The sequence below is a fragment of the Bos grunniens genome, chromosome 17 (assembly GCF_055505025.1).
Source record: "Bos grunniens cultivar Pamir isolate PY7600 chromosome 17, Bosgru_T2T1.0, whole genome shotgun sequence".
NCBI classification, from domain to species: Eukaryota; Metazoa; Chordata; class Mammalia; order Artiodactyla; family Bovidae; genus Bos; species Bos grunniens.
The window spans coordinates 58,189,457-58,214,101 of NC_141181.1; the positions used below are offsets into that span (position 1 = coordinate 58,189,457).

General features: G+C 47.0%; 1 protein-coding gene across 6 annotated transcripts in view; it reads left to right on the forward strand.

Moving 5' to 3' along the window:
* NOS1 (nitric oxide synthase 1) overlaps positions 1 to 24,645 on the forward strand; it is a 196,357-nt gene that overhangs the window by 127,451 nt on the left and 44,261 nt on the right. For all 6 annotated transcript variants that reach the window (XM_086348007.1, XM_086348005.1, XM_086348009.1 and 3 more), the window contains exons 4-11: positions 7,453 to 7,581; positions 9,473 to 9,618; positions 10,919 to 11,081; positions 12,333 to 12,424; positions 15,290 to 15,431; positions 18,310 to 18,449; positions 21,233 to 21,407; positions 24,363 to 24,464. In XM_086348007.1, the coding sequence (XP_086204133.1) occupies positions 7,453 to 7,581; positions 9,473 to 9,618; positions 10,919 to 11,081; positions 12,333 to 12,424; positions 15,290 to 15,431; positions 18,310 to 18,449; positions 21,233 to 21,407; positions 24,363 to 24,464 (1,089 nt within the window). The remainder of the gene's footprint in view (positions 1 to 7,452; positions 7,582 to 9,472; positions 9,619 to 10,918; positions 11,082 to 12,332; positions 12,425 to 15,289; positions 15,432 to 18,309; positions 18,450 to 21,232; positions 21,408 to 24,362; positions 24,465 to 24,645) is intronic.

The window sequence follows — 24,645 nt, forward strand, 5'->3', positions numbered from 1 at the left end:
AGCTCCTGGATTCACCTCCTCGAGCTGTTTTCTAGAGGAAGCACCATAAACTGTGTGGCTTCAACAATCAGAATTTATTGTCTGAGTCTGGAAACACAAAAGTCTGAGATCAAAGTGGCTACAGGGCTTGTTCCTCCCGAGGGCTGTGAGCAAAGGTTCTGCTCCAGGCTCCTCTCCTTGGCTCATAGATGACGGTCTTCATGTTCATGTGGTGTTCTCCCTGTGTACACGTCTGTCTCCTAATTTCCCCCTTTTTGTAAGGACACAAGTCATATTGGATTAGGGCCACTTTAACGACCTTATTTTAACTTAATTGCCTCTTTAAAGACTCCAAATAAGGTCACAGTTGGAGATCCTGGGGGTTGGGCCATCAACGTATGAGTTGGAGGGACATCCTAAGATGCTCTGTGGTGCACAGGTACCTCCCTCCCTCCCTTCTGTCAAGCTCTTGTCCCGATCTCATTGTGAACCTTCTGCCCACAACTGAAGGAGGACAGGGTGCCTGCCCTCTCTTTTTAGACCACCAAGATTCTGATGTCTAGTGTCTGTCTTCCAGCCTTAAAATCCTCCACATTCCCCTCACCTCAGCTCCTTACTTCCCAACTTCTGCTAAAAGCCTCACATCCTCCCACTTACCCAGATGGGAAGCCTCGGCGTCAATGTTGACTTGTTCTTTTCTCTCCCATCCTCTCAAGCCACAGAGCTCTTGTCCTGCTCCTGACACCCCAACTCCCATCTCCTCCCTTCCTGTCATCTGCTACCACTGCTGTATTTTCCACTCTCCTGGCCTCTCACCTGCACTGGTGCAGCAACCCCCTCCTGGGTCTCTCAGCCTTCACCCTCTCCCTCCTACAGTCCTTGCACTCATGTATGTCCTAAAATGGCTTTGATAAGGCCACCCTCTTCACCAGGCAGCTTCAGGGGTTCTCACTGTCTACTCATTCAAGGCCAAAGCTTTCAGCTTAGCATTTAAGGGACTCCACAATTTAGAAATACATTTAGATCTTATGTTAAATAGCTCAGGCGGCCATTATATATACCACAGACCCAGCAGCTTAAACAATAGAAAATTATTTGTCACAGTTATGGAGGGTAGAGATCCAAAGTCAGGGTACCAGTGTGGTCACATTTGGTGAGGGCTCTCTTCCTGGCTTGTAGACAGCCACCTTCACTGTGTCCTTAAACAGCCTGTGCATGCAGAGAAATAGATGTCTCTTCCCATTCATATAAGACCACTAATCCTATCAGATTAGGGGCCCACCCTTGTGACCTCATTTAACCTTAATTACCTTCTAAAAGCCCTATCTCCAAATATGTCACAATGGGAGTTAGAGCTTCAACATATGAATTTGAGAGGATGCAGTTCAGTCCATGCTGCTACTGCTGCTGCTAAGTCCCTTCAGTCATGTCAGACTCTGTGTGATCCCATAGACGGCAGCCCACAGGCTCCGCCGTCCCTGGGATTCTCCAGGCAAGAACACTGGAGTGGGGTGCCATTTCCATCTCCAATGCATGAAAGTGAAAAGTGAAAGTGAAGTCGCTCAGTTGTGCCCGACTCTTAGCGACCCCATGGACTGCAGCCTACCAGGCTCCTCCATCCATGGGATTTTCAAGGCAAGAGTACTGGAGTGGGGTGCCATTGCCTTCTCCGACAGAACTTTGAGGTCTACAGTTCAGTCCATAGCAGACCTCAAATGTTTGTTGAACAGGAAGTGTGTGCTTGGCACTGCTGCTGCTGCTAAGTCGCTTCAGTCGTGTCTGACTCTGTGCGACCCCATAGACAGCAGCCCACCAGGCTCCCCCATCGCTGGGATTCTCCAGGCAAGAACACTGGAGTGGGGTGCCATTTCCTTCTCCAATGCATAAAAGTGAAAAGTGAAAGTGAAGTTGCTCAGTCATGTCTGATTCTTAGCAACCCCATGGACTGCAGCACACCAGGCTCCTCCATCCATGGGATTTTCCAGGCAAGAGTACTGGAGTGGGATGCCACTGCCTTCTCCAGCTTGGCACTGGAGGTAGAGCAGAGTGAATGATGTGTCGCAAAAAGTGGTATCTATATACAAACATCTATAAAGATATATGTATAAAGAAGGTATGATGTGTGTACACACACACACACACACACACACAATGGAATATTACTCAGCCATAAAAAGGAATGGAATTGGGTTGTTTGTAGAGATGTGAATGGACCTAGCTAAAGACTGTCATACAAAGTGAAGTAAGTCAGAAAGGAAAAAACAAATATCGTATATTAACACATATATGTGGAATCTAGAAAATTATAGAGATGATCTTATTTGCAAAGCAGAAATAGAGACACAGATGTAGAGAACAAATGTATGGATACCAAGGGGGAAAAGGAGTGGGAAGAATTGGGAGATTGGGATTGACATATATACACCACTGGTAAAGAACCCGCCTGCCAATACAGGAGACATAAGAGATGCAGGTTTGATCCTTGAGTCAGAAAGACTCCTTGGAGAAGGGAATGGCAGCCCACTCCAGTATTCTTGCCTGGAAAATCCCATGGACTGTAGCCTGCCAGGCTCCTCTGTCCAGGGAGTCTCAAAGAGTCAGACACCACTGAGTAACATTTTCACTTTCACATGTATAAAACAGATAACTGATGTTTAAGTTAATGGAGACCTAAGTAAGATAGATTCGCTTTCAGCCACCGGAATTCAATCCTTTTGATCAGGAGTCTGCAAAGTTTTCCTGGATAGGAGGCAATAGGAAATATATGTGACTTTGTGGGCCATTCCATCTGAATCTCCATCTCAACTACCTCCACTCTGCCATTGTATCTCAAAAGCAGCCATAGACAATATGGAAACAAATGAGGGTACCTGGGTGCCAATAAAACTTTATTTACAGACACTGAAATTCAAGCATCATAACTTTCACATGTCGTGGAGCATTATCCTTCTTCTGACTGTTTTATTCAACAAGTTTAAAATGGGAAAACCATTCTTAGCCCATGGGCTATACCAAAAGAGAGGGTAGACCAGATGTGGCCCATGGGCCACCATCTGCAAACCCCTGCTTCAGAGCATGCAGCTGTAAGATGCTGCTGCCAAGAGAGTGGGGATCACAGTAGAACCTAGAACACAAGTCCATAGCACACAGTAGGTACTCAGTGTGTATTTGCTGAAAGAAAGAAGGAAGGGAGGCATGGAGGGAGTGTGGAAATCAAGTTGCCAGGGATCCTACAAGCTGAATTCCTGGCACAGAGCCCAAGGCTGACAACACCTCACCTGCTGTCTCCTCTTGGGCTGCAAGATCATTTTCTTCCGTTTCCTCAGGACCTCTCTAAAGACTCACAGAGTGAATGGGTGTTGACAAAGCCTTTGAAACGCCCAGGAGCTCAGAGCATGCTTTGCCAATTTAGGAGCAGGCACCGAGGAGTCCTCCTGTTGAACCCACTGAAGTCGAGTCAGTGTCTCCCGCCACCTGAAAAGCTTCCATTGTCTACCCTGAACACAAATCCAGGGAAGAACGCACTGCATTCCCAAGCCTGCTCGTGCCCTGTCGCCAGCCTAACAACCCACAAGTGCCACTATCCTGAGTTTTTAGACCAAGCACTTCAGTCCCCACTCAGAAGTCATTTGCATCCCCCACGCCAGGCCCCCGACTGCTATATTAATCTCCCCATTTGTCCCCTCCTGAGTCATCTAATATTACTGCTGGCTAATTAAAACATCAAAACCCAAGTACAACAGCCCTGCCAGAGGCCTCCTAATGCCTGGTTTCAAGTGTGCCCTTCACACAGCCCAGGGCGGAGGGTGGCACGACTCATGCCTGGGCCCCCAATTAGTTGTGGCCACCCCTCGCACATCTGGACCCTCAACAGATAGCCTCTTTGATCGTCTGTATCTCGCTCCATCCACCCTGCCTGTGAAGACTTCCAGCTTCCTCCCACCTTGTCAGGCTCCCCCCACCACTGCCTTCTGCCCATCTGTCACCTCCACAGACCCTGGGCCTGACCCCAAATGCCAACACCACGTCTCTTATCCCCACTCTGGGATTGCAGCTGCTCCTCAAACTCTGGGGTATCAAGAGAGGGTTTCTTTACTGGCTAAGTGATGCCCAGTATTTAGGGAGGATGGCTAGGATGCCTCCCATATGGACAAGGGAGGATTTTATTTTCCTAAGGATGCAGATTGCTGGCATGATCAGAGGAATTTGTCACCACAAAGGCCCACCTAGAGGCAACCTCCATCACCTGGACATCTGCTGGGAGAGATGGGAGTGGGAATAGAATCTTAAATAAAGAAGTTCAGGATGTCTAGACAGGCCTTCAAAGAAAGTAGAGTCGTCTGTACATGGCTTCATGTGGGGACATAAGTAAAAGAACTTAAGAGTTTAGGAGGGTAGAAGGGCAGATAGGGAATGGAGGGAAGAATTTGTTCAAATCCTTCTCCTGCTCCCAGGGTGATAGTGCAGTAGTAACACTTAAAGCAGTAGTAGTCATAATGGCAACACTCCAGTGTTCTTGCCTGGAGAATCCCAGGGACGGGGGAGCCTGGTGGGCTGCCGTCTATGGGGTTGCACAGAGTTGGACATGACTGAAGCGACTTAGCAGCAATAGCAGCAGCAGCGGTCATAACAGGGCTTCCCAGGTGGCGTTAGAGGTAAAGAACCCACCTGCCAATGCAGGAGACGTTAAGAGATGTGGGTTCAATCCCTGGGTCAGGAAGATGCCCTGGAGGAGGGCAGGGCAACCCACTCCAGTATTCTGGCCTGGAGAATCCCCATGGACAGAGGAGTCTTGTGGGCTACAGCCCATGGGAGTTGCAAAGAGTTGGACACGACTGAAGTGACTTAGCACACATGCACAGTTGTAACAGGACTGCAGGTTGTACTAGCAGTAGAATAATGACACCAACAATGATGAGGAGTGGCTAACATTTAGGAGGCTGTTGCAATCACCCAAGTGAAAGATGGTGGAAGCTTGGATAGAGTGTGACACAGTAGATGGAGAGAATGAGGATTCTCGAGCCATTTAGAAGGCTAAACGGATGGGAGTCAGGGAAGGTCTGGGTGTGGGAGATAAAGAAGATGATGTTCAGGACAGCTCCTTCCTGTGGCGTGCACGGGTGGTGGGTGGATGTTGGTACCCAGCGCTGAGATGAGAGCCACTGGGGACAAGTGGGTCTGGAAGATCATGAGTCATAGCACCTTCCTTTCGTGCTTTGCCCTCGCTCCCTGCACTGTCTGGCAGTCTTTAATGGTGGCATGCTGTCACTTGCCTCCCGTTCCCCAAACTCCAACGTGGTGGCACGGATGCTTTAGCATAGCGCTGCACTGGCAGAAAGGTGGCTGTGCCTCTCACTTCTCTACCAGCAAGACTCTGCTCCCTCCTCTTTACCTGATTAACAGGTCTTGACTTAGAAGTCAAGTGGCCCTGGTCAGATGCCCCTTCTGTGCGCTTTCACAGTCCCCTGCACACTGCCAGCATCCCATGTTCTGATACTCATTTCATTCAGTGGTAAGAGTTCATTCAATCATCATCTCCACTGGGCTACATAAACTCCATGAGGGCACAGATCATGTCTGTTGTGTTTGTTACTGTAGCCCTTGCCCTTACTGACTTGCCTGGAACATAGGAGATACTCAGTAAACCTGTGCTGGGTGAATGAGTGAGTGAGTGAGTGAGTGAATTGTACATGATGGCCAAGAGGCAGAGTGGTCAAACAGTGGAGGGTGTGGTTTGAAAGCCAGACTGCCAGGATTTGACTCCTGGCTCCAGTTTATTAGTTCTGCGATCTTGTTCAACTTAGTTAATTTCTCTGTGCCTCAGTCTCCTCATCTGTAAAATGGGGATGATAAGGTGGTTGCTTGGCACATAGCAAGTGCTCAGTGGATGTTAGTTTTCAGTAGTTGTCCTTCAGGGTTCTTTCTGATTTCGGTCCCAGACTTAACCCAATTCAGTCCTAATTCATAGCTCTCTCACTAGCCTGAGCACCTCCATGCTTATGAGACGTGGATCCTGCCTCCTTTCTGACTTCATCTCCTTTGTATTCATTCACACTCAAACACCCCAGCCACACTGGCCTTCTTGCTGGTCCTTTAAACTTACAAGCTCATCCGTGCCTCAGGGCCTTTGCATGTGCTTTTCCCACCCCCCTCCACTTTTCACCATTACTTCTCTCTATATTGTATTCTTATCACCTCCTGAAATTATATCATCCACGTATTAGTTTACTTATTATTTATCTCCACTTCTCCAAACACAGTGCTCCAGAAGAACAAGGATCCTGACTGCCTTGTTCACCTCAGTGTCCCCAGCACCTAGCAGTGCCTAGCACATAGTAGATGCTGAAGAAATACAATTTGAATGTGTGAATATCCTGGCTCTAGGTCACTGCCCACTATGCTACTCTTTGGCATGAGTGTCACTCAACACTGTCTCATCCTCTCCCCTCCCTTGCTCAGCTGTTGCATCAGGGTATACCTGACACCCCTCCCTTAGAGCTGCTGATGCTTTTCTGATGCATGAACACACATCTCTCTGGGCTGGTAGACAACCACTCAGAAATACCCAAGAACAGAAGGTGATCCTTATCAGTGAGGCTTAAAATGGATGGGCAACATTTGCCAGCCAGGCCGCTCCCCTCTCACCTACTGGGAAATTTGCTTACGGAGGTGAAGACAAATGGGGGGGCTGAAGATGTTCAAGATGGAAAGGACAGTATGTGCAAAGGCCCTGAGGCAGGGACATGCTTGGCCTTTTTGAAAAAACAGAAACCTGAAATTGGAGGAAGGTATCCTATACTTCAAGGGCTTCCCAGGTGGCACGGTGGTAAAGAATTCACCTGCCAATGCAGGAGACCAGAGTTCAGTCCCTGGGTCAGGAAGATCCCCTGGAGAAGGGAACAGCTACACACTCTAGTATTCTGGCCTGGAGAATCCCATGGACAGAGGAGCCTAGCGGGACAAGCCAAGGGGTCACAAAGAGTCAGACATGGCTGAGCACACTATGCTTCAAACCTTTCTCACTTAAACTTCTTGTTTCCCCAGTATTTGCCCAAAATGGTGAGTTTGGACTAAGGTAGGATGGCCCAAAAATCCAAGTAACTTGACCCAACCTCAGGTTTGATTCCTCAGCCCTGAGGGCTGTTACCATTTGGAGAGACTGACAGTGTTCTTTCAGTCACTTATTCATTCAACAAACATTCACTGAGTCCCAGCTACGTGCCAGACCCTGTGCTAGAGGCCAGAGAGACCAGCTTCTGAGCTCCTGACCCCTTTCCCCTGAGACGTTCTTCCACAGCACCTCCTTCTGTATAGGTAGAGGGACCAGGTCCCAGTCACCTTGCACGTGTCCACCCTAGAGAGTCACAGACAGGTGGTGACTAGGGGCAGATTCCAGGGAGAATACCACCTCTTCCCACCCCAGTGGAGACAATCTTCCTGTGCCTAATATGCCATCTTCATTCTCTCCTCCAGCCCCCTGCCTCGGGAAAACAGTCTCCCACAAAGAATGGCAGCCCCTCCAAGTGCCCTCGCTTCCTCAAGGTCAAGAACTGGGAGACCGACGTGGTTCTCTCTGACACCCTCCACCTCAAGAGCACGTTGGTGAGTATCCCAGCACGGGGGGAGACCAGGCTTTTCTCAGCCCCAGCAGTATCCACACATGGGACGGAATAATTCTCGTTGTGGGGACCATCCTGTGCATTGTGGAATGTTGAGCATCACCCCTGACCTGGGCCCCCCAGATGCCAGTTGTGACAACCAAATATGTCTCCAGATATTGTTAGATGTCCCCTGGGTGGGAAATCCACCCCCATTTGAGAAACACTGGTAGATACTGGGGGGGAAATCCACCCCCATTTGAGAACCACTGGTAGATACTTAGCTGTGCAAATACTATTTATTTCTGTCCCCTGTACCCAAAAGGGGATTGCTGCTCCTAAGTACATTCTTTTTACATCTCACAATCCAACCACTGATGGAGTTTTGAACAAACCCTTCTTAGTTATCAATCTGTCCTCTAAATTTTTATATATTTTAAAGTCAATCAATCAGTCAGTTTCTTTATATTGTAGAAAGCGGGCTTCCCTCATAGCTCAGTCGGTAAAGAATCTACCTCCAGTGCAGGAGACCCGGGTTCTATCCCTGGGTCGGAAAGATCTCCTGGAGAAGGAAATGGCAACCCATTCCAGTATTCTTGCCTGGAAAAATCCCATGGACAGAGGAGCCTGGTGGGCTGCAGTCCATGCGGTTGCAAAGAGTCGGGCGTGACTGAGCAAATAACGCTTGGAGGAATGTTGTATCAGTTAGCTATCACAGTGTAATAAACCACCCCAAAATTAGTGACCTAAAGCAACTACTACTATTATTTTCCAGGACCTACAGATTGGCAGGCTGGTTCTCATGCTTCTGCAGATCTCATGCTTCTTCAGTTATCTGAGGGGTCTGCTCTGGGCAGGCTGAGCTAGGAGGGCCTTGGCTGGGATAAATCAGCTCTGTGCCATGGGGCCTCTCAGCGTCCAGTAAGGTAGCTTGGTCTCCTCCATGCACTGGAGAGAATGAGCAGAAACATATAAGATATCTTGAGGCCTGGAATCAGAATGGGCACAGTGTCACCTCTGCCATTTTCTGTTGGCCCAAACCAGCTCAGATTCAAAAGGAGAGGGAGGAGGCTTCACCTCTTGATGAGAGTTGCTGTAAAGTCACATAGTAAAGGGCATGAATAGATGGAGGGAAAGAATTGGGGCGATTTTCTGCAATCAACATCCCGTGGATCTGCTCAAAAGAGCTATTGTAATCACTTTACTAGTCCTTCCTGATCAACATGGGATCAAAAAATAGTTGGGAGGGGTCTCCACTGATGGCCCAGTGGTTATGACTCTATGCTTCCAATGTAAGGGACATGGGTTCAATCCCTGGTTGGTAACTAAGATCTTACATGCCTCATGGTGCAGCCAAAAAAAAATTTTTTTTTAATATTGGGAGATTCAGCATCAATGGTTCTGATTCCCAGAGAATGACAGTCATAAAACCCCTCTCCTCACCCCACCTCACTGAGTAGAGCAAATAATTACAGAACCTTAAAATGCTGGTTAGGGCTTCCCCTAACTCAGATGTGACTCAGATGGGAAAGAGTCTGTCTGAAATGCAGGAGACCTGGGTTCGATACCTGGGTCAGGAAGATACCCTGGAGAAGAAATGGCAACCCACTCCAGTATTCTTGCCTGTGGAGAATCCAGTGGACAGAGGCGCCTGTGGTCGCAAAGAGCTGGACATGACTCAGTGACTAACACACACACTAAAATGCTGGTTATCTTTTCCTCACCTGGGCTAATCACCAGGTACAACAGTGACTGGAAGCTGGTATGTGAGAAATTCACTTTGGGAATTAAAGGCCAGGGAAACTCTACCACGAATGTCAGAGCCAAGGCCACAGCCCTACACATGCCACACTTGGGTGGAACTAAGTGACAGCCCAAACCTCTTTTCCTTCCAGGGAACGGGATGCACTGAGCACATCTGTATGGGGTCCATCATGCTCCCTTCTCAGCAAATACGAAAGCCTGAAGATGTCCGCACAAAAGAACAGCTCTTTCCTCTTGCCAAAGAGTTCATTGATCAGTACTACTCATCAATTAAAAGGCAAGTTCATGTCTACACTGGGGAGCCCCAGTACTGGGTACCGAGACTTCAGGTCCAGCTCTGCAGACAGTTGAACCAAGCCTGAGCAGAGCACCTCTGCCCGCCATGCACAGAGTTTGAAAATTGGGCCTGATCATGCACAAGGGCCAGATCTGGCCCCTAGAAATGTTTTTGTTTAGCCTGAAGAGTGTCTCTTAAATTTGAAACTCTTCAAGCAGTTTTCACACCTGGATATATTCCCTAAAGAAACTCTCACACTTGTTCACAAGAAGGTCAGCATAAGAATGTTCACTGAAGCATAGTTATTATGGGGGAAAAATGAAATTAAGCAACCAGTTGGAAATGACCTCAACTCCATTGTTAGAATGTGTAAGTGAACTGTGGCAGTTTCTGTAAAGGAATATTATACAGCTATGAAAATGAGCACGTTAAAGCTCTGTGTGTTCATGGAAATGAAGCTCACAAATAACTTTGAGCAAAGGGAAGAAAAGAGATACATTCTACTCAATAGATACAGTGTATCTATTATAGAAGATACATTTAGGACAGCACCATTCATAAAAAATAACACTATACATGATTTAGGGGGATATATATTGGGCTGGCCAGAAAGTTTATTCATTTTCCCATAACATCAGAAAACCTGAGCAAACTTTTTAGTCAACCAAATGCTCAAGTGGCAAAAATCTAGACAAAAGCATGAGACTGCTAAATGCCACATTCAAAATAGCAACCACTTCTGGAAAGAAAGTGAGCTATGGTAAGGAGTAGTCCCCAAGGAATTATAAAATATTTTCTTGTTTATTAATGATTTCCCAGGCTTGGGACACAGATGTTCATTATATTATTTTCTACACCTTTTGTGTAGCCTGCAACTTTCCTTAAGAATTTTTTTTAACTTTCTCAAAGTGAATTTATTTAAAAACGAATTTAAATTTTTGTTTAGAAATGAGAAGAGTTCCCTTTAAAAATCAGATGCCCAGTTTCTCTTGAAAGAAGACCTGGCAGTACCGCCCCCGATCAGACAACAGCAGTCTGGAACAGAGTCGAGGCTGCCCTCTGGGGCCTAGTCTCGGGCTGGCCTGTTGGCCACAGTCCCCGCCCAGCCAGTTTAGTCCCATGTTTGGGCCTTTGAAGGCACTTGAATTTGCCGGCCTCTGCTTTATGCACAAACTATCATGTCCGGATATCAGTTCAGACTCTCCGTGGCTGCTGGCCTCCTGTAATAGCTCACTCCTTCTACCAGCCTCTAACTGAGGAGAGAAAGTAATGCTCCTGTGTCCCTTCCCTCTTCCCTCAGGTTCGGCTCCAAAGCCCACATGGAGAGGCTGGAAGAGGTGAACAAAGAAATCGAAACCACCAGCACCTACCAGCTCAAGGACACAGAGCTCATCTACGGGGCCAAGCACGCCTGGCGGAATGCCTCCCGCTGTGTTGGCAGGATCCAGTGGTCCAAGCTGCAGGTGGGCAGTCAGGCTCAGATACTGTGAAGAGCCCCTTGGTGGGCACCGGTGCAGGGGAAATGAGCTTTAAAAGGGGTCAGCTTCTACCAAGGGCCCTTGGTGGCCATGGTGAGCTATCAGATGGTCATCACGGGGTCCCAGATTCTCAGATCATGACCATATCTGGCTTGTAGTCTTGTTTTATTCAGCCAAAGCAATCTTTTTTAAAAACTGAATTTGACATCTCTAGGTAGGGCTTATACTCTCCAGTTTACCACAGACCCCATTCCTCCCTTTTGTCTTACACCTACTCTCTTTCCTTATTTACGTTATTTGCTTACTCCCTGAAAGCATTAGATTCTGCATCTCCTGGTATGATTTTTTTTCCCTTGGAGAATAGTTGTAAATTGGAAATAGATTAGTTATCAGTCTCAGGGGGAGTTTGTCTGATTTGTGTTTGTTTTATTTTTAAGTCCCTATTGCTGTTGTTCAGTCACTAAGTCTTGTATGATTCTTTGCAACCCCATGGACTGCAGCATGCCAAGCTCACCTATCTTTCATTATCTCCTGGAGTTTGCTCAGACTCATGTCCATTGAGTTGATGATGCCATCCAACCATCTTATCCTCTGCTGCCCCCTTTTCCTCTTGCCCTCAATCTTTCCCAGCATCACAGTCTTTTCCAATGAGTCATCTGTTCTCAATAGGTGGCCAAAGTACTGGAGCTTCAGCTTCAGCATCAGTCTTTCCAATGAATGTCCAGGGTTAATTTCTTTTAGGATTGACTGGTTTGATCTCCTTGCTGTCCAAGGGACTCTTAAGAGTCCCTTGAGCACCACAATTTCAAAGCACCGATTCTTCAGCCCTCAGCCATCTTTATGGTCCGGTTCTCACACCCATACATGACTACTGGAAAAACCATAGCTTTGACTGTACGGACCTTTGTTGGCAAGGTGACAAAGTCCCTAATCCCTAGCAACCTCACGGGAGATACAGGCAGCCCATTACGAGTCACTCCTCTGCTCAGCATTCCTTTCCCATGGTCACTTACACCCCATGCCTACTTTTAGGGGATTTCTTCCTGGTTTGATTAGCCATGGTTATTAGAATATAAAAAGATAAACACAGGGCGGGGGCTCAGTAATGAAATGCTCACTACCCCTATGGGGCAGCAGCTAGGGTGGGCTCTGGGCTCTTCTCCAATGGGAAGGCTGCGCTGGGCAGGGCTAATGGGGAAAGAGGAGGCAATCGTTCCCACATTGTACCCCTTACAGGTGTTTGATGCCCGAGACTGTACCACTGCTCATGGGATGTTCAACTACATCTGTAACCACATCAAGTATGCCACCAACAAAGGGAACCTCAGGTGAGCCAACCAGCTTGGGGAAAGGGAATCTGACGTCCCCATGGTGTTGACCCTTGAGTCTGGAGCTGGCTCCCCTGCCATGGAATTGCTCCCCCTCTTTCCTCAGGGCCAGCGCCACGTGGGGAGAGGTGGCCTGGCCTCCTCATTCTGACCTCCACCTGCCTTCTCTCCCGAGAGACACAGACACCCCTGTGGTTTGCAGTATAGCAACCACAATCATGTTCATCCCACAGTTTAATATCAACCTCTAGAGGAAGCAGGATGAGATGTTTCAGATTCCCAGGAAGAAGAAAACCCCCTTGCTGGTGGTGACCCGCTTTCACCAGCACCTCCTCTGTTGCCTGGAGCCGCCTCCGAGGTTTCCGGGGTTTCAAATGCAACGTCTCTTCCCTGTGCCATGGGGACCACCATTTCTGGTTTCACCAAGCTGAGCCACATCTGGGACTTCTCTGACCTCCCACCAAGAACAAAGCTGCAGGGTGCAGGCCAAAGCAGACAGGCGCTGATGTGAGCTAGTGGCTTCCATGCTAGCAAGTCTCAGCTGGGAGAGGAGCAGCTGAGAAGGAACAGCTGAGGCCCCACAGACAGGCGGTGACACTTGTTAATCATACTTCCTCGGTCCTGCCCCTGCATCTGTTCCCAGCAGCTGAAGACCAGCTTCACCTTGGGGCTGCACAGGACCACTGCAAAGATATTCCCACAAGCCCTTGGGCTGTGCTGAGCTCATCCATGAAGTGGCTTATTGGCATTAAGCATGGTTTTTCTTGGACATGTCTCTTCCTTGAGAAGGAAATTGTGTTTACCACCTGAGCCCACCAGTGAGAAAAGAGCCTGTCATTTAAGGCCTGCTGGGGAAATTAGCATTCAGATCTTTTTCTGAAAAGACCTTGCCCCTCAGAGAACAACAAAGAACCCCCTTCAACTGCATATCCTAAGCGTTAAAGCATGGCCTAGCCAAGGTCTTAGCCTCAAGGAGCTTGTGAGTTATTTTGAAAGTTTTCAAATGATGCTGTGATGGAGTGATTTGGGATGGGGGTCATCAGGCCGGGCAGTGCACCTTTACTTTTTTCAATTTTCTGTTGGTGGAGGTCTAGATGAGACCTTCTATTGATGAAATATTCAGCTGATTTTTTTTTAACAAGTTTTAAACTACACATCCGGACACAATGAGAGGCCATAAGAGAATGTATGCCATATATAGAAATAATCTAAAATAAGAGAGGGAGGAAGAGAGGGAGAGAGATGAAATTTAAACAAGACGGGGCATTTGACTTGCCATTTCATGACAAGCTCAGGAGACTTGGGAGACAGGAGGTGTGAAGCTGTCCCGTGTCTCCCTCCGGGCTCATTCTTGCACAGAGTAAGCATCCCATCCCACTGCATGTCATTCTGGAGTTTCTAAACATACTTTTAAAATATGTAAACAAACACACACAAACACGTGTTATCTGCTGCTCAGCCAAACAGCCATGTGTTTTAACACTGGAGGGAAATGCTGACAATTTGACTCAGTCTGTGTTCATCTACAATACGGCACCCTTGCCAAGAGATTCTTAAGAGCGTCTTTGGCCCTCTGTGACTTCACCTTCAGCCTGGGTTCCAGATTCCCCCAAGGTGTGACACACCACTCCCTGCAGAATTAAATGTGATAACGATCTTGTGCAGATAGCAAGATCTAAATGTGCTCACAGAGGAGGCCCTGGGAACCAGATAAGACAGGCGATGCTGTGTGAAGAAGGCAGATTTGAGTTGGGCCTTGAAATCAGGTACATGACAGCAGAAAAGGACTCCAGCCAAGGCAGGCAGCGGGAGCAGGGCTCCAGGGCAAGATATGAATGGGAGCAGATCTATGAGCATGGAGGTGGACCTGTGATGTCACCCCCATGTTGACATAAGCCAGGACGTGGCTTCCGTAGCCTCGGGTTTGGTCCATGGATGGAACTGATAAGTCCAGGTAACAAGAGCTCCTGGCAAGAGATAACATTGAACCACCCTTTTGTGTGTGTGTGTGTGTGGCCACATTGGCTCTCAGTTGTGGCATGTGGCATCTAGTTCCCTGATCAGGGATTGAACCTGGGCCCCCTGCTTTGGGCACACGGAATCTTAACCACTGGACCACCAGGGAAGTCCCTACATTGAATCACTTTGTGAAAAAGTTACTCTCCTTTTTTTCAATCTTTCTGATGGTGCCAAAGAGAATAAGGCATCATGAACATCTCTCCAAACTGCTGATCTCCCTTTTAACAAAAAGAGGGCAGGGCTCCAGTGAGGTGCCTTCTGCAGGCAACAACATCTTTCTACAGTTTGATGATAATACAGGGTCTCACAGTTGCCTGTTTGGGTGAGTGAGGCCAGGGACAGTCTACTTTTTTTAAATAAATAAGTATCAGAACAAATGAAAGTTGATCTCCTATTAATCATAAATCTGTAGAGGGGGTGAGCAACTGGGGCAATAATGATGGTGGTAAAAGAAAGACTGAAACTGGGAATCAGTGGTGAGTTCTTAAGAGGAGACAGAGCCTGATGATTTTTTTCTCCCCCTGAGGATTACCTGGTACAAAAGAACTTTCTGGAAAAATGGCCCAAGTCAAGATTGTTCAAAAGACTCCAGTTGGAGAGGCATTTGTTTCCTTCTGCGAGCTGGCCCAGGGCTTCCCTTCCTCTGCCCTTTCTCACCTAGTGATCAGTGGAGGGACAGAGCAGAGTCCCACCCCTTCCAACAGCTGCTCCATGGGCCCTGGGGGCCTCGGAGCAGATGTGAATCCACCCTGAGCCTTGTGCACTGTTGACCTGAGCAGCTCCTCTTTCAGTCTTTGAAGTGCAAGCCCAGCCCCGATGCCAAATGTCCCCCTGTCTCCACCACAGATCTGCGATCACCATATTTCCCCAGAGGACCGACGGCAAGCACGACTTCCGCGTTTGGAACTCCCAACTCATCCGCTACGCTGGCTACAAGCAGCCCGACGGCTCCATCCTGGGGGACCCAGCCAACGTGGAGTTCACGGAGGTAGGCGCCCCCGCCCCTCCCCCACCCAGACTCTCATCCCCTAAACTCTTTATCCACAGACTTTTCTTGGTTTGATATCATCACAGAGAGAGCAGGCAGTAGGTGCCGCTTACTCACCTCCAGGCCTCCCGCTCTGTCTGTCTGCCTCCAGTCCAGCTGGTTCTGTTACAGCTGGTTGTTTTCATGTCGTTACGTCACCCAACCCTCATGATGGGGACTGTTGTCCCATTTCACAGATGAGTAGAGTGAGTCACACTCAGACTGGCCAAATGCATTATCCAACGCTACTGCAATAGCAAAGGGAAAGCTAGAAGTACAGGCCAAATCTCCTGCCTTCCCCCACGAGGAGGGGAACTAATATGTGGAAGTCATATCTAGCATCTTTTCTTTTCTTTTTAAAAAATATTTATTTGTTTGGCTACACTGGGTCTTAGTTGCTGCATGTGGAGTCTTTTAGTCAATGTGGAATCTTAAGTTGTGCCATGCAAACTCTTAGTTGAGGCATGTAGGATCTAGTTCCCTGACCAGGGATTGAACTCGAGCCTCCTGCATTGGGAGTGCAAAGTCCTAGCCACCAGGGAGTCCCTGGCGCCATCTTTTCTGAGTGAGGTATATGTCAGCCTCATCCCCTTCATCCATTCATTCATTTCTCTGTACAACATTCTGCCCACCGACACAGCCCCTCTCCAGATGAACTTGACTCTCCAGCACCCCACTACTGCTGGCAGCCCAAGTCAGTTCATATAAGCCACTGGGAACATGAACCCCACCTTCTCCCTATCCAGGTTCCTTCCAGGTGGTGATGTACACAGGTAGCACAGATAAGGCCTGGAAGCTTCCAGAATCTATGCCCACAGGAAGTATCATAGGCGGACCCCACGCCTGGAACACCCAGGCGTACAGGCCTGGTTCCCCTTTTATTTGTCACCCACTCAGCCGCCATTCTGCTTCATCCTTGTTCTTCCCTCAAACCACCCTCATGCTCCACCCCAGTACCTTCCCCGTGAGGGGGCTGCCCCCCACCCTCATGGCTGCTGACTTTATTTTCAGGGAGCTTTTCTTACTAAAATGTTATTATCCTGGGGAGGGGGTTGTAAGCAAGGTGACCAGGAGTCACACCTGTGCCGTTTAGGCTCAGCCAGACTCTCTGCTCCACCTGGCTGAGCTCTAACTGTATACTTGGCTCACCTTGTCCTTGTGGAGGCCAGAACAGACATGCCTCAGCCTCTTCCTCTCCTTCTGTCCCCAGAAACCTCACTGATACCACATGCTCCCCTAAACCCACACTTGTGTGCTTCCTCTGTCTACCAGCCCAGCAGAGGGAATCACCCCAAACATAACCACATAGCTGTAACTTTCGAAAGCCCCAGCATGGCAGCCACTGGCCGCACCAAACCAGTGACCACATGAAATGTTGTGAGTCCAGAGGAAACATGCCCTAAGTGTAAGGTACACGGTCTCTGAGACGGAGAACAAAAAAAGAGTGAAAAGGTCTCATTAGTAATTTGTATCTTGATTACCTGCTGAAAAATAATGTTGTGGGTAATATTGGACTAATCTATTTCTATTTATTAATAAATTAATACATTTACTGTATTAACACATAGTTAATTTTGTTAAATATCTTTAAATATATTAATATTAATTATTTATCATTAATCAGTTAATGGTGTTTTAATTATATATTTTTATATTTTATTGGATTAATACATATATTTCATATTTAATTTTAGTGCCAAATATACTGTTAATAAGGTTTCCCTCAGGGGTCAAGAATCTGTCTGCCAATGCAGGAAACACGGGTTCGATTCCTGGGTTGGGAAGATCCTCCAGAGAAGGAAATGGCAACGCACTTCAGTATTCTTGCCTGGGAAATGCCATGGACAAAGGAGCTTGATGGGCTATGGTCCATGAGGTCACAGAAGAGTCAGATACAACTTAGTGACTGAACCACACCACGTGTGTGTGTGTGTGTGTGTGTGCGCGTGCGTGCGTGCGTGTGCACGCTTGCATGCACATACTCATTCAGTCATGTCTGACTCTTTGTCTCCTGCATTGGCAGGTGGGTTCTTTACCACTGTGCCCCTATTAAAATATTAATCTTATAGTGTATAGTTATATATGCTATCAATATTATATAATATTTACATATCATTAATATTTTATATAAATATTAATGATATAATATAGATATTAATTTAATGTGATTGTTAATATTTTATATTAATGTTTTAGTATAGTGTTAATAAATTACTACTACTATTTATATAATCAATATCATGCTATAATTAATAACTAATTAAATATTATTGAAATTAAAACTGTTTCAAATGAATGTATTATTTAAATTTATCTTTGCCTGGTTTTGCTTTAGGGTTTTGGGGTGTTTTTGTTAATACATTTTAAAATGTGTCTTCTAGAAAATTTTAAGTTACTTACATGGCTGGCTTTATATTTCAGCGGATAGCTGCTCTAACAGGTGCATTTTTCTGCGGTCATTCTGAGAGAGCTGCCCTCATCCACTTTGGTAGATTTTCCTCGTGTCTTTGCACTCAGGGCACGGAGTGCAAATACTTCCAGTGCAAGTGTCAGTTCAACCCTTGCTCCGGGAGTTCCCAGAGGGCAGGGAAGGCCCAGAAAACATCACCAAGTGAGGGGCCGGAGGGCGGGCTTGTCTTCTGTCCTGTGGAACCACAGGAAGTTGTACTAGTTACGCGATGATATCAGGGAGAACTTCATGTAGGAGGTGGCCTGGCCCAGAGCCTCTGAAGGAAGGGGCCGCTGAGGGCAGGCCCTGGGACCTTTGCCCCTCCCCTCACCCCTGTTGCGTCTGGAGGGCCTGGGGCTCAGTGGTCTGACCTGGTGGCTCTGCTTGCAGATCTGCATACAGCAGGGCTGGAAACCCCCACGAAGCCGCTTCGATGTCCTGCCACTCCTGCTCCAGGCAAACGGCAATGACCCAGAGCTTTTCCAGATCCCTCCAGAGTTGGTGCTGGAAGTCCCCATCAGGCACCCCAAGTAAGAGGGCCTGGCTTGGGGAGGAGGAGGGTGGGGGAGTGGTTTACCCAGTGCCCCTCTCTGCCCAACCCCGGAGCCCCCTCCTGTCTCTCCAGCCCAGACAGAGGCTGAAAGGGGGTCTAGGTCCTATCCTCACCATGGGGCCAAGGCAAGGCGGGTTCTCTCAAGATTAGTAATTCCTCCTTTACCAGCTGAGGGACCATCATATTTTCTGAATCAAAATCCCCCTGATAAGTTAGATAGAGAAAGACAAATACTATATGATATCACTTAGGTGTAGAACCTAAAAAATACAACAACCTAGTGAATATAACCTGGAGAATCCCATGAACGGAGAAGCCTGGTACGCTGCAGTCCATGGAGTCGCACAGAGTCAGACACGACTGAAGCGACTTAGCAGCAGCAGGAGCAGTGAATATAACAAAAAAGAAGGAGATAGAGAATACAGATACAGAGAATAAACTAGGGGTCCCAGTGGGGAGATGGAAGAGGTGAGGGGCAATAGAGGGATAGGGGATAAATAGGTAAAATCCATTATGGATAAAATAAGTAAGCTATAAGAATATACTGTACAACATAGGGAATATAGCCAGTGCTTTGTGCTTAGTCACTCAGTCTGTCCAATTCTTTGCAACCCCATGGACTGTAACCCGCCAGGCTCCTCTGTCCACAGGATTCTCCAGGCAAGAATACTGGAGTGGGTTGCCATGCCCTCCTCCAGTGGATCTTTCCAACCCAGGTCTCCCACATTGCAGGCAGATTCTTTACTGTCTGAGCCACCAGGGAAGCCCCAATATAGCCAGTATTTTACAACAACTATAAATGGAATATAACCTTTAAAAATTGTGAATCACTATATTGTATACCTTATATATTATAGTGATTATATAGTGATTATATATATGTCTTTCACTATATTGTACACATTACATACTATAATATATAATATTATATATTGACTATACTTCAGTTCTTTAAAAATGTCCCTTTTTACCCCACTCCTTTTAAGCCATCAACCTGGACCAATCCATTTTCCAACCCTAAGGGCTGGAGAAGGGAATAGCAACCCACTCCAGTTGTTCTTGCCTGGAGAATCGCATGGACAGAGGAGCCTGGTGGTCTATAGTCCATGGGGTCACAAAGAGTCAGACGTGACTGACGTGATCAACACGCACACACACACACAAAGGGCAAAAGAGCAGAAGCGCTTCCTGTATTGTTAGGGGTGCAAATTTCAAACAGAGGGAACCATTAAAAACTATGTGACCTGATGCCGCTCAAGTTCAAAAGTAGTTTGGGGTTGGGATGGGGCTGTGAGGGCTGAGGCCAGCAACACAAATAGAATTTACACTTTTTGAGAGTAAAAGAACCCCACGATAAGACCTGGCCTCAGGAGCAAAATTGATGGAGGAAGCACCAAAAAAATCAATCATCAAATAAATAGTATTTTAATGTAATTTTAAAAAATCAAGATTAGCTTTTTAAATCCATGATGCATAATGGATCAAAATTCTCAAACAAGGACCAGTTCGAGGCTGAGATTAGGGTAAGCTAGTGAGGTAAAGTATACAAGTGCAGAGTGGGATCCTGTCTTTATGTAAAGTTTTGATGTTTTGCTCATCATGGCGGTTTTGTGTTAATTTTTTTTAAGACACTGAATTAATTTAGAATATTTGATCTTGATTACTGGGTTTGTTGGTGCTCCTCAATTTTGTACCCACAGCCAGTGCCTTACTTGCCCCACCCTGGTCCAGGTCCTGGAGATGGAGCAAGTGTCCTAAGGCTCCCAACACTGCCGGGTATCTAGGATCTCAACCAGCTTCATTGGTGAAACTTGGCCTCCATTCATTCATTTACTTGTCATTCAAAACTGTTTATTATTCCCACTCTGGGTCTTGCATTGTGCAGGCCTTTGTCACTGACTTGGTCCCCACCTCCGTGGTGCTTTCAATCTCAAAGAGGAGATCGGTTACCCAAATAAATCACTTAATTCCAATCGAGCATTGCAAAATAATGTTATGGTACCTAGAGGCGTAAAGCTGCCTGACCCAACCCAGATCCGGCATCAGAGAAGGCTTCCAGAGTAAGCAGCATTTTATTTATTATTTTTTTTTTTTTGTAAGCAGCATTTTAGCTGAGAATGAAAGTGTGAGTAAGAGCTAGACAGGCACAGAAGGAAAAGAGCAGGAAGGAACTGCCTTGCAAACGCCCTGAGGTTAGAAGGAACTCAGCGGCTCTATATTTAAAATGGATAACCAACAAGGACCTACTGAGTAGCACAGGGAACTCGGCTCAATGTTATGTGGCAGCCTGGATGGGAGGGGAGTGTGGGGGAGAATGGATACATGTAAAAATATGGCTGAGTCTCTTCACTGTTCACATGAAATTATCACAACATTGTTAATTGGCTATACCCTAACACAAAACAAAAAGTTAATTAAAAAAAAAAAAAAGAAAAAGGAACTCACCGATGCTCACTTTCTCCTGAATTCACCTTCCAGGTGAGTTTAGGGGATAAATAGCAGCCCATGGCAGTGGTTCCCAGGCCTGGATGTCCATGCAAATCACCTGGGAAATATGTGAAAGTGCATATTCTCAGGCCTCTGATGTGGATGGCGGCATGATTCCACAGGTCAGATGTGAGCCCAGGAATCAGGTTCCCAAGTAGTAAGCCCCAGTCAGGCGCTGGCATTTCGGCATCCTCAGGCTAAGGAGATCCCGCCCACGTGTGTTCCCCTGAGGCTCCCGCCGCACAGCGAGCTGGGCTATGCTGCTCTCCACAGGTTCGAGTGGTTCAAGGACCTTGGACTGAAGTGGTACGGCCTCCCTGCTGTGTCCAACATGCTCCTGGAGATCGGCGGCCTGGAGTTCAGCGCGTGTCCCTTCAGCGGCTGGTACATGGGCACAGAGATTGGCGTCCGCGACTACTGCGACAGCTCCCGATACAACATCCTGGAGGTGAAGCCCCACCCGGGCCATCCTGACGGGGGATGCGTGGGGTGGAGGGCATGGGCTCAGTGGTCCTTCCCCACAGCTGAGCTCTGGGGCTCAGAAACTGGAAGAGGTTAACACAGAACCTGCAGCTATAAGGAGCCCCAGGCTTTCCCGAAGGCTTCCGTGGCATTAAGAGTACGTGTGCTATATGCTGAGTGCGACTCCAAGCACTTTGCAGATTACTGTATGCTCATTTGATCTTCATCACATCCTCCGGGTGTGAAAATGCCCCCTTCATAGGTGAGGAAACTGAGGCCTTTTGGCGGATTAACATGACAAGTTCAGAGTCACACGGCTAGGGAGTGGCAGAGCTGTGGTGTGAACCCAGGCTGGTATTATGACCCAAGTTCATGACCATTCTACTGCCCTGCCTGTCAAGGTCAAACCTGGTTAGAAGCTTTGGGAAGGGGCATGAACTTGGGGCATTTTTGGTCTCTTTTCTGAAAAAACAAGGAGGGAGGGTTGGCAGTGATTTTTCCCACCATGTGTATTTCTCAGTGGAGGGTCTGACTCCCCACCCCCTACTCCTCTGCTACCCCCACCCCAGGCTGAGTCATCTTCATCTACTGAACATTGCTGGGACGGACTGCTCCCTGGAGCTCCACTTTGCTGAATGTGTCAGCAGCGCTGCGGTTTTGTCAGCAAATGCTGTTTCTAACAACAGTCTGCTGTGGTTGGCCTTATTTCAAAAGAAAACACTGAGAAACAGAGAAGTTAAGCACTGAGCCTATGTCACACAGTAAAGAAAGCACAAAGTTCAAAGTCAGAGTCATGCGTTAGGTTTATAGTGTTAAAAATCCATGGACATTCACCTGAGTGGACCTTGAGGGCATTATGCTAATGAGATAAATCAGACATAAAAAGACAGATACTGGGTGATCTCACATCTATATGGAATCTAAAAAAAGCCAAACTCCATAAAACAGAGAGGAGAGTGGTGGTTACCAGGAGCTGTAAGGGGGGTGCGGGAGGGTGGTTGGCAGGAGGAGGTGGCAGGAGAACTGGGAAAAATGTTTGTTGTTGTGTACAGACTTACAACTTGCAGATAAGTCATGGAGATCTAATGCACAGGTAGTTATTTATAGTCAACAATGATACTGTGTTATGAGTTTCAAAGTTGCAGAGAAACTATATCTTAATTCACCACAAAAAAGGAAATGGTAATTATGTGACTGGATAGAGGTGTTAACTCACCCTACAGCACTAATTATACTGCAACATATAAATGTTATCAAACCAATACCTCTGACACTTGATCTATACAAACTCCTGACAGGAAAGGAAAAAACATTTCTAGGCAATTTCCAGAGATGTGGCTCAAGTCATGTTTGGGGACTTTTTTAAGTCATATATGTTTGACTTAATACATATGACTTAAAAGAAGTCTTTAGATGACGCTGCAACTAATTTCTATTATTTTAACCAAAATAATGTGGTAGAAATAACAATAGCAGCATGACTGATTGTACACACTCTCTTTTATAAAGTAACTCAAAATTTATATGTATTTATGTAAAGCAGCCAATTTCTTACTCTTTGCATTTGTGTCACCGCTAAAAGACCCCAAACAGAACCTAACGCCCCAGTCTCCAAAGAGTAAATTAATGTCTGCTTTCATGACTCAGGTTCACATTTCGATTGCACAGAGTAGTCACTGGGTAACTTAAATGAGACTTGCTCCCGCCCCAGCCTTCCAACTCTAACTGCCATTATGTACAAATGTTGACAGCTGGGACTGCGAAGCAGTTTACTCAAACTTGAGAAATTGTCACATTCTAGCCGCATAATGAGACCTAGGTTCCCACAAATGATTAGAATTGACAGAGGAAGTGAGAAGCCAGGCTCTAATTAATGGATTTGCTGTTGGGTCTTCCCTGCTTCTGACATCAGCTCCTACTGGAGCTGGAGCCGTAACTTAAATGTCAGGGGTTGTTTTTGCCAAGGAGTTTTGCCAAAGGAGTCGGCTGACTGGGGAGCCGCTCCCAGGTCTTGGGTGTTACTCAGCTCCTTGGCTCCAGCTCTGAGGCCAACTGGCTCTGCAGGCTGCGAGCAAGTCTGTGCAGCAGTCTGAACCTCAGTTTCCTCCTCTGTCAAATGGAGTCAACAGGTGTCTCCATAAACTCAAAATACTCATGATCTAGATTCCAAGTAGTGGCTGCTCTGGAGATGAAACGGAATGGGTGGAGGGCTTTCCCCAACAGAAAGTAGTGATGATAAGAAAGAAAAAGAAGAATTAAAAAAAAAAAAAGATAGAAAGCAACTGCTATCACTCCCAGACCCGAATAGCTCCTTAAAGCCCTTCAAAGACCCTCCTCATCATATTTGAAATAAAATCCTGACTGCTTTGCACACTCTGCATAATCCAGTCCTGCATCTCTCTTTTTCATCAGAGTCCTACGTCCCCCTGACTCCCTACCGTTCAAATACATTGACCTTCTTTCTGTATCTCAACACCAGCCTGATCCCACCCCAGGCTCTTTGCACATACTGTTCTTTCTGCCTAGAACATTTCCTCCCAAGATTTTCAAATGTCTTGCTTCTTCTCATCATTTGGATCTCATGTGTGTGCCACCTTTGCAGTGGTCCTTCAGTGACTACCCTGGTTCAATTCATCCTGCCCCTATCCCTCTTTCTCCTAGTTCCTTGCCTTATTTTCTTCCTAGGAATTAACACTCACCACAGTATTATTTTCTGTCTCTCCCCACTCTAGAAGGTAAGCTCAGTAACCAAAGGGCCAGTCAAGTCGCTCTAGTTTCCTGCTACCAGTATGTCCTCAAAAAAAAAAATTTGAGTGAATTAGTCTGCATATGAGTTCATTAATTAATGAAGAATTTTATTGGTGATGCTAGCCCGGTCCCTCTTTAGTCTGAAACCCAGAGGTAGCCCAGCCTGTGAGTCTATGTTTCCTTCCCCTTTCAGGATGTGGCCAAGAAGATGAACTTGGACATGAGGAAGACATCCTCTCTGTGGAAGGACCAGGCACTGGTGGAGATCAATATTGCGGTTCTGTACAGCTTCCAGGTAGCATCAGGACACGCCTCCCAGCTGCCAAGCCACAAAGGGGGAACTAAAACTTTTCAGAGTCTTAGGCAGAAAATCAAGAGCCCAGCTCCCAGGAACCTTGCTTGCAGGGCTCTGCTCATAAGCAAGGTGTCCTTCCCATCACACATGCCTGACTCTCCATCAGGGATCTTGGGGGAGG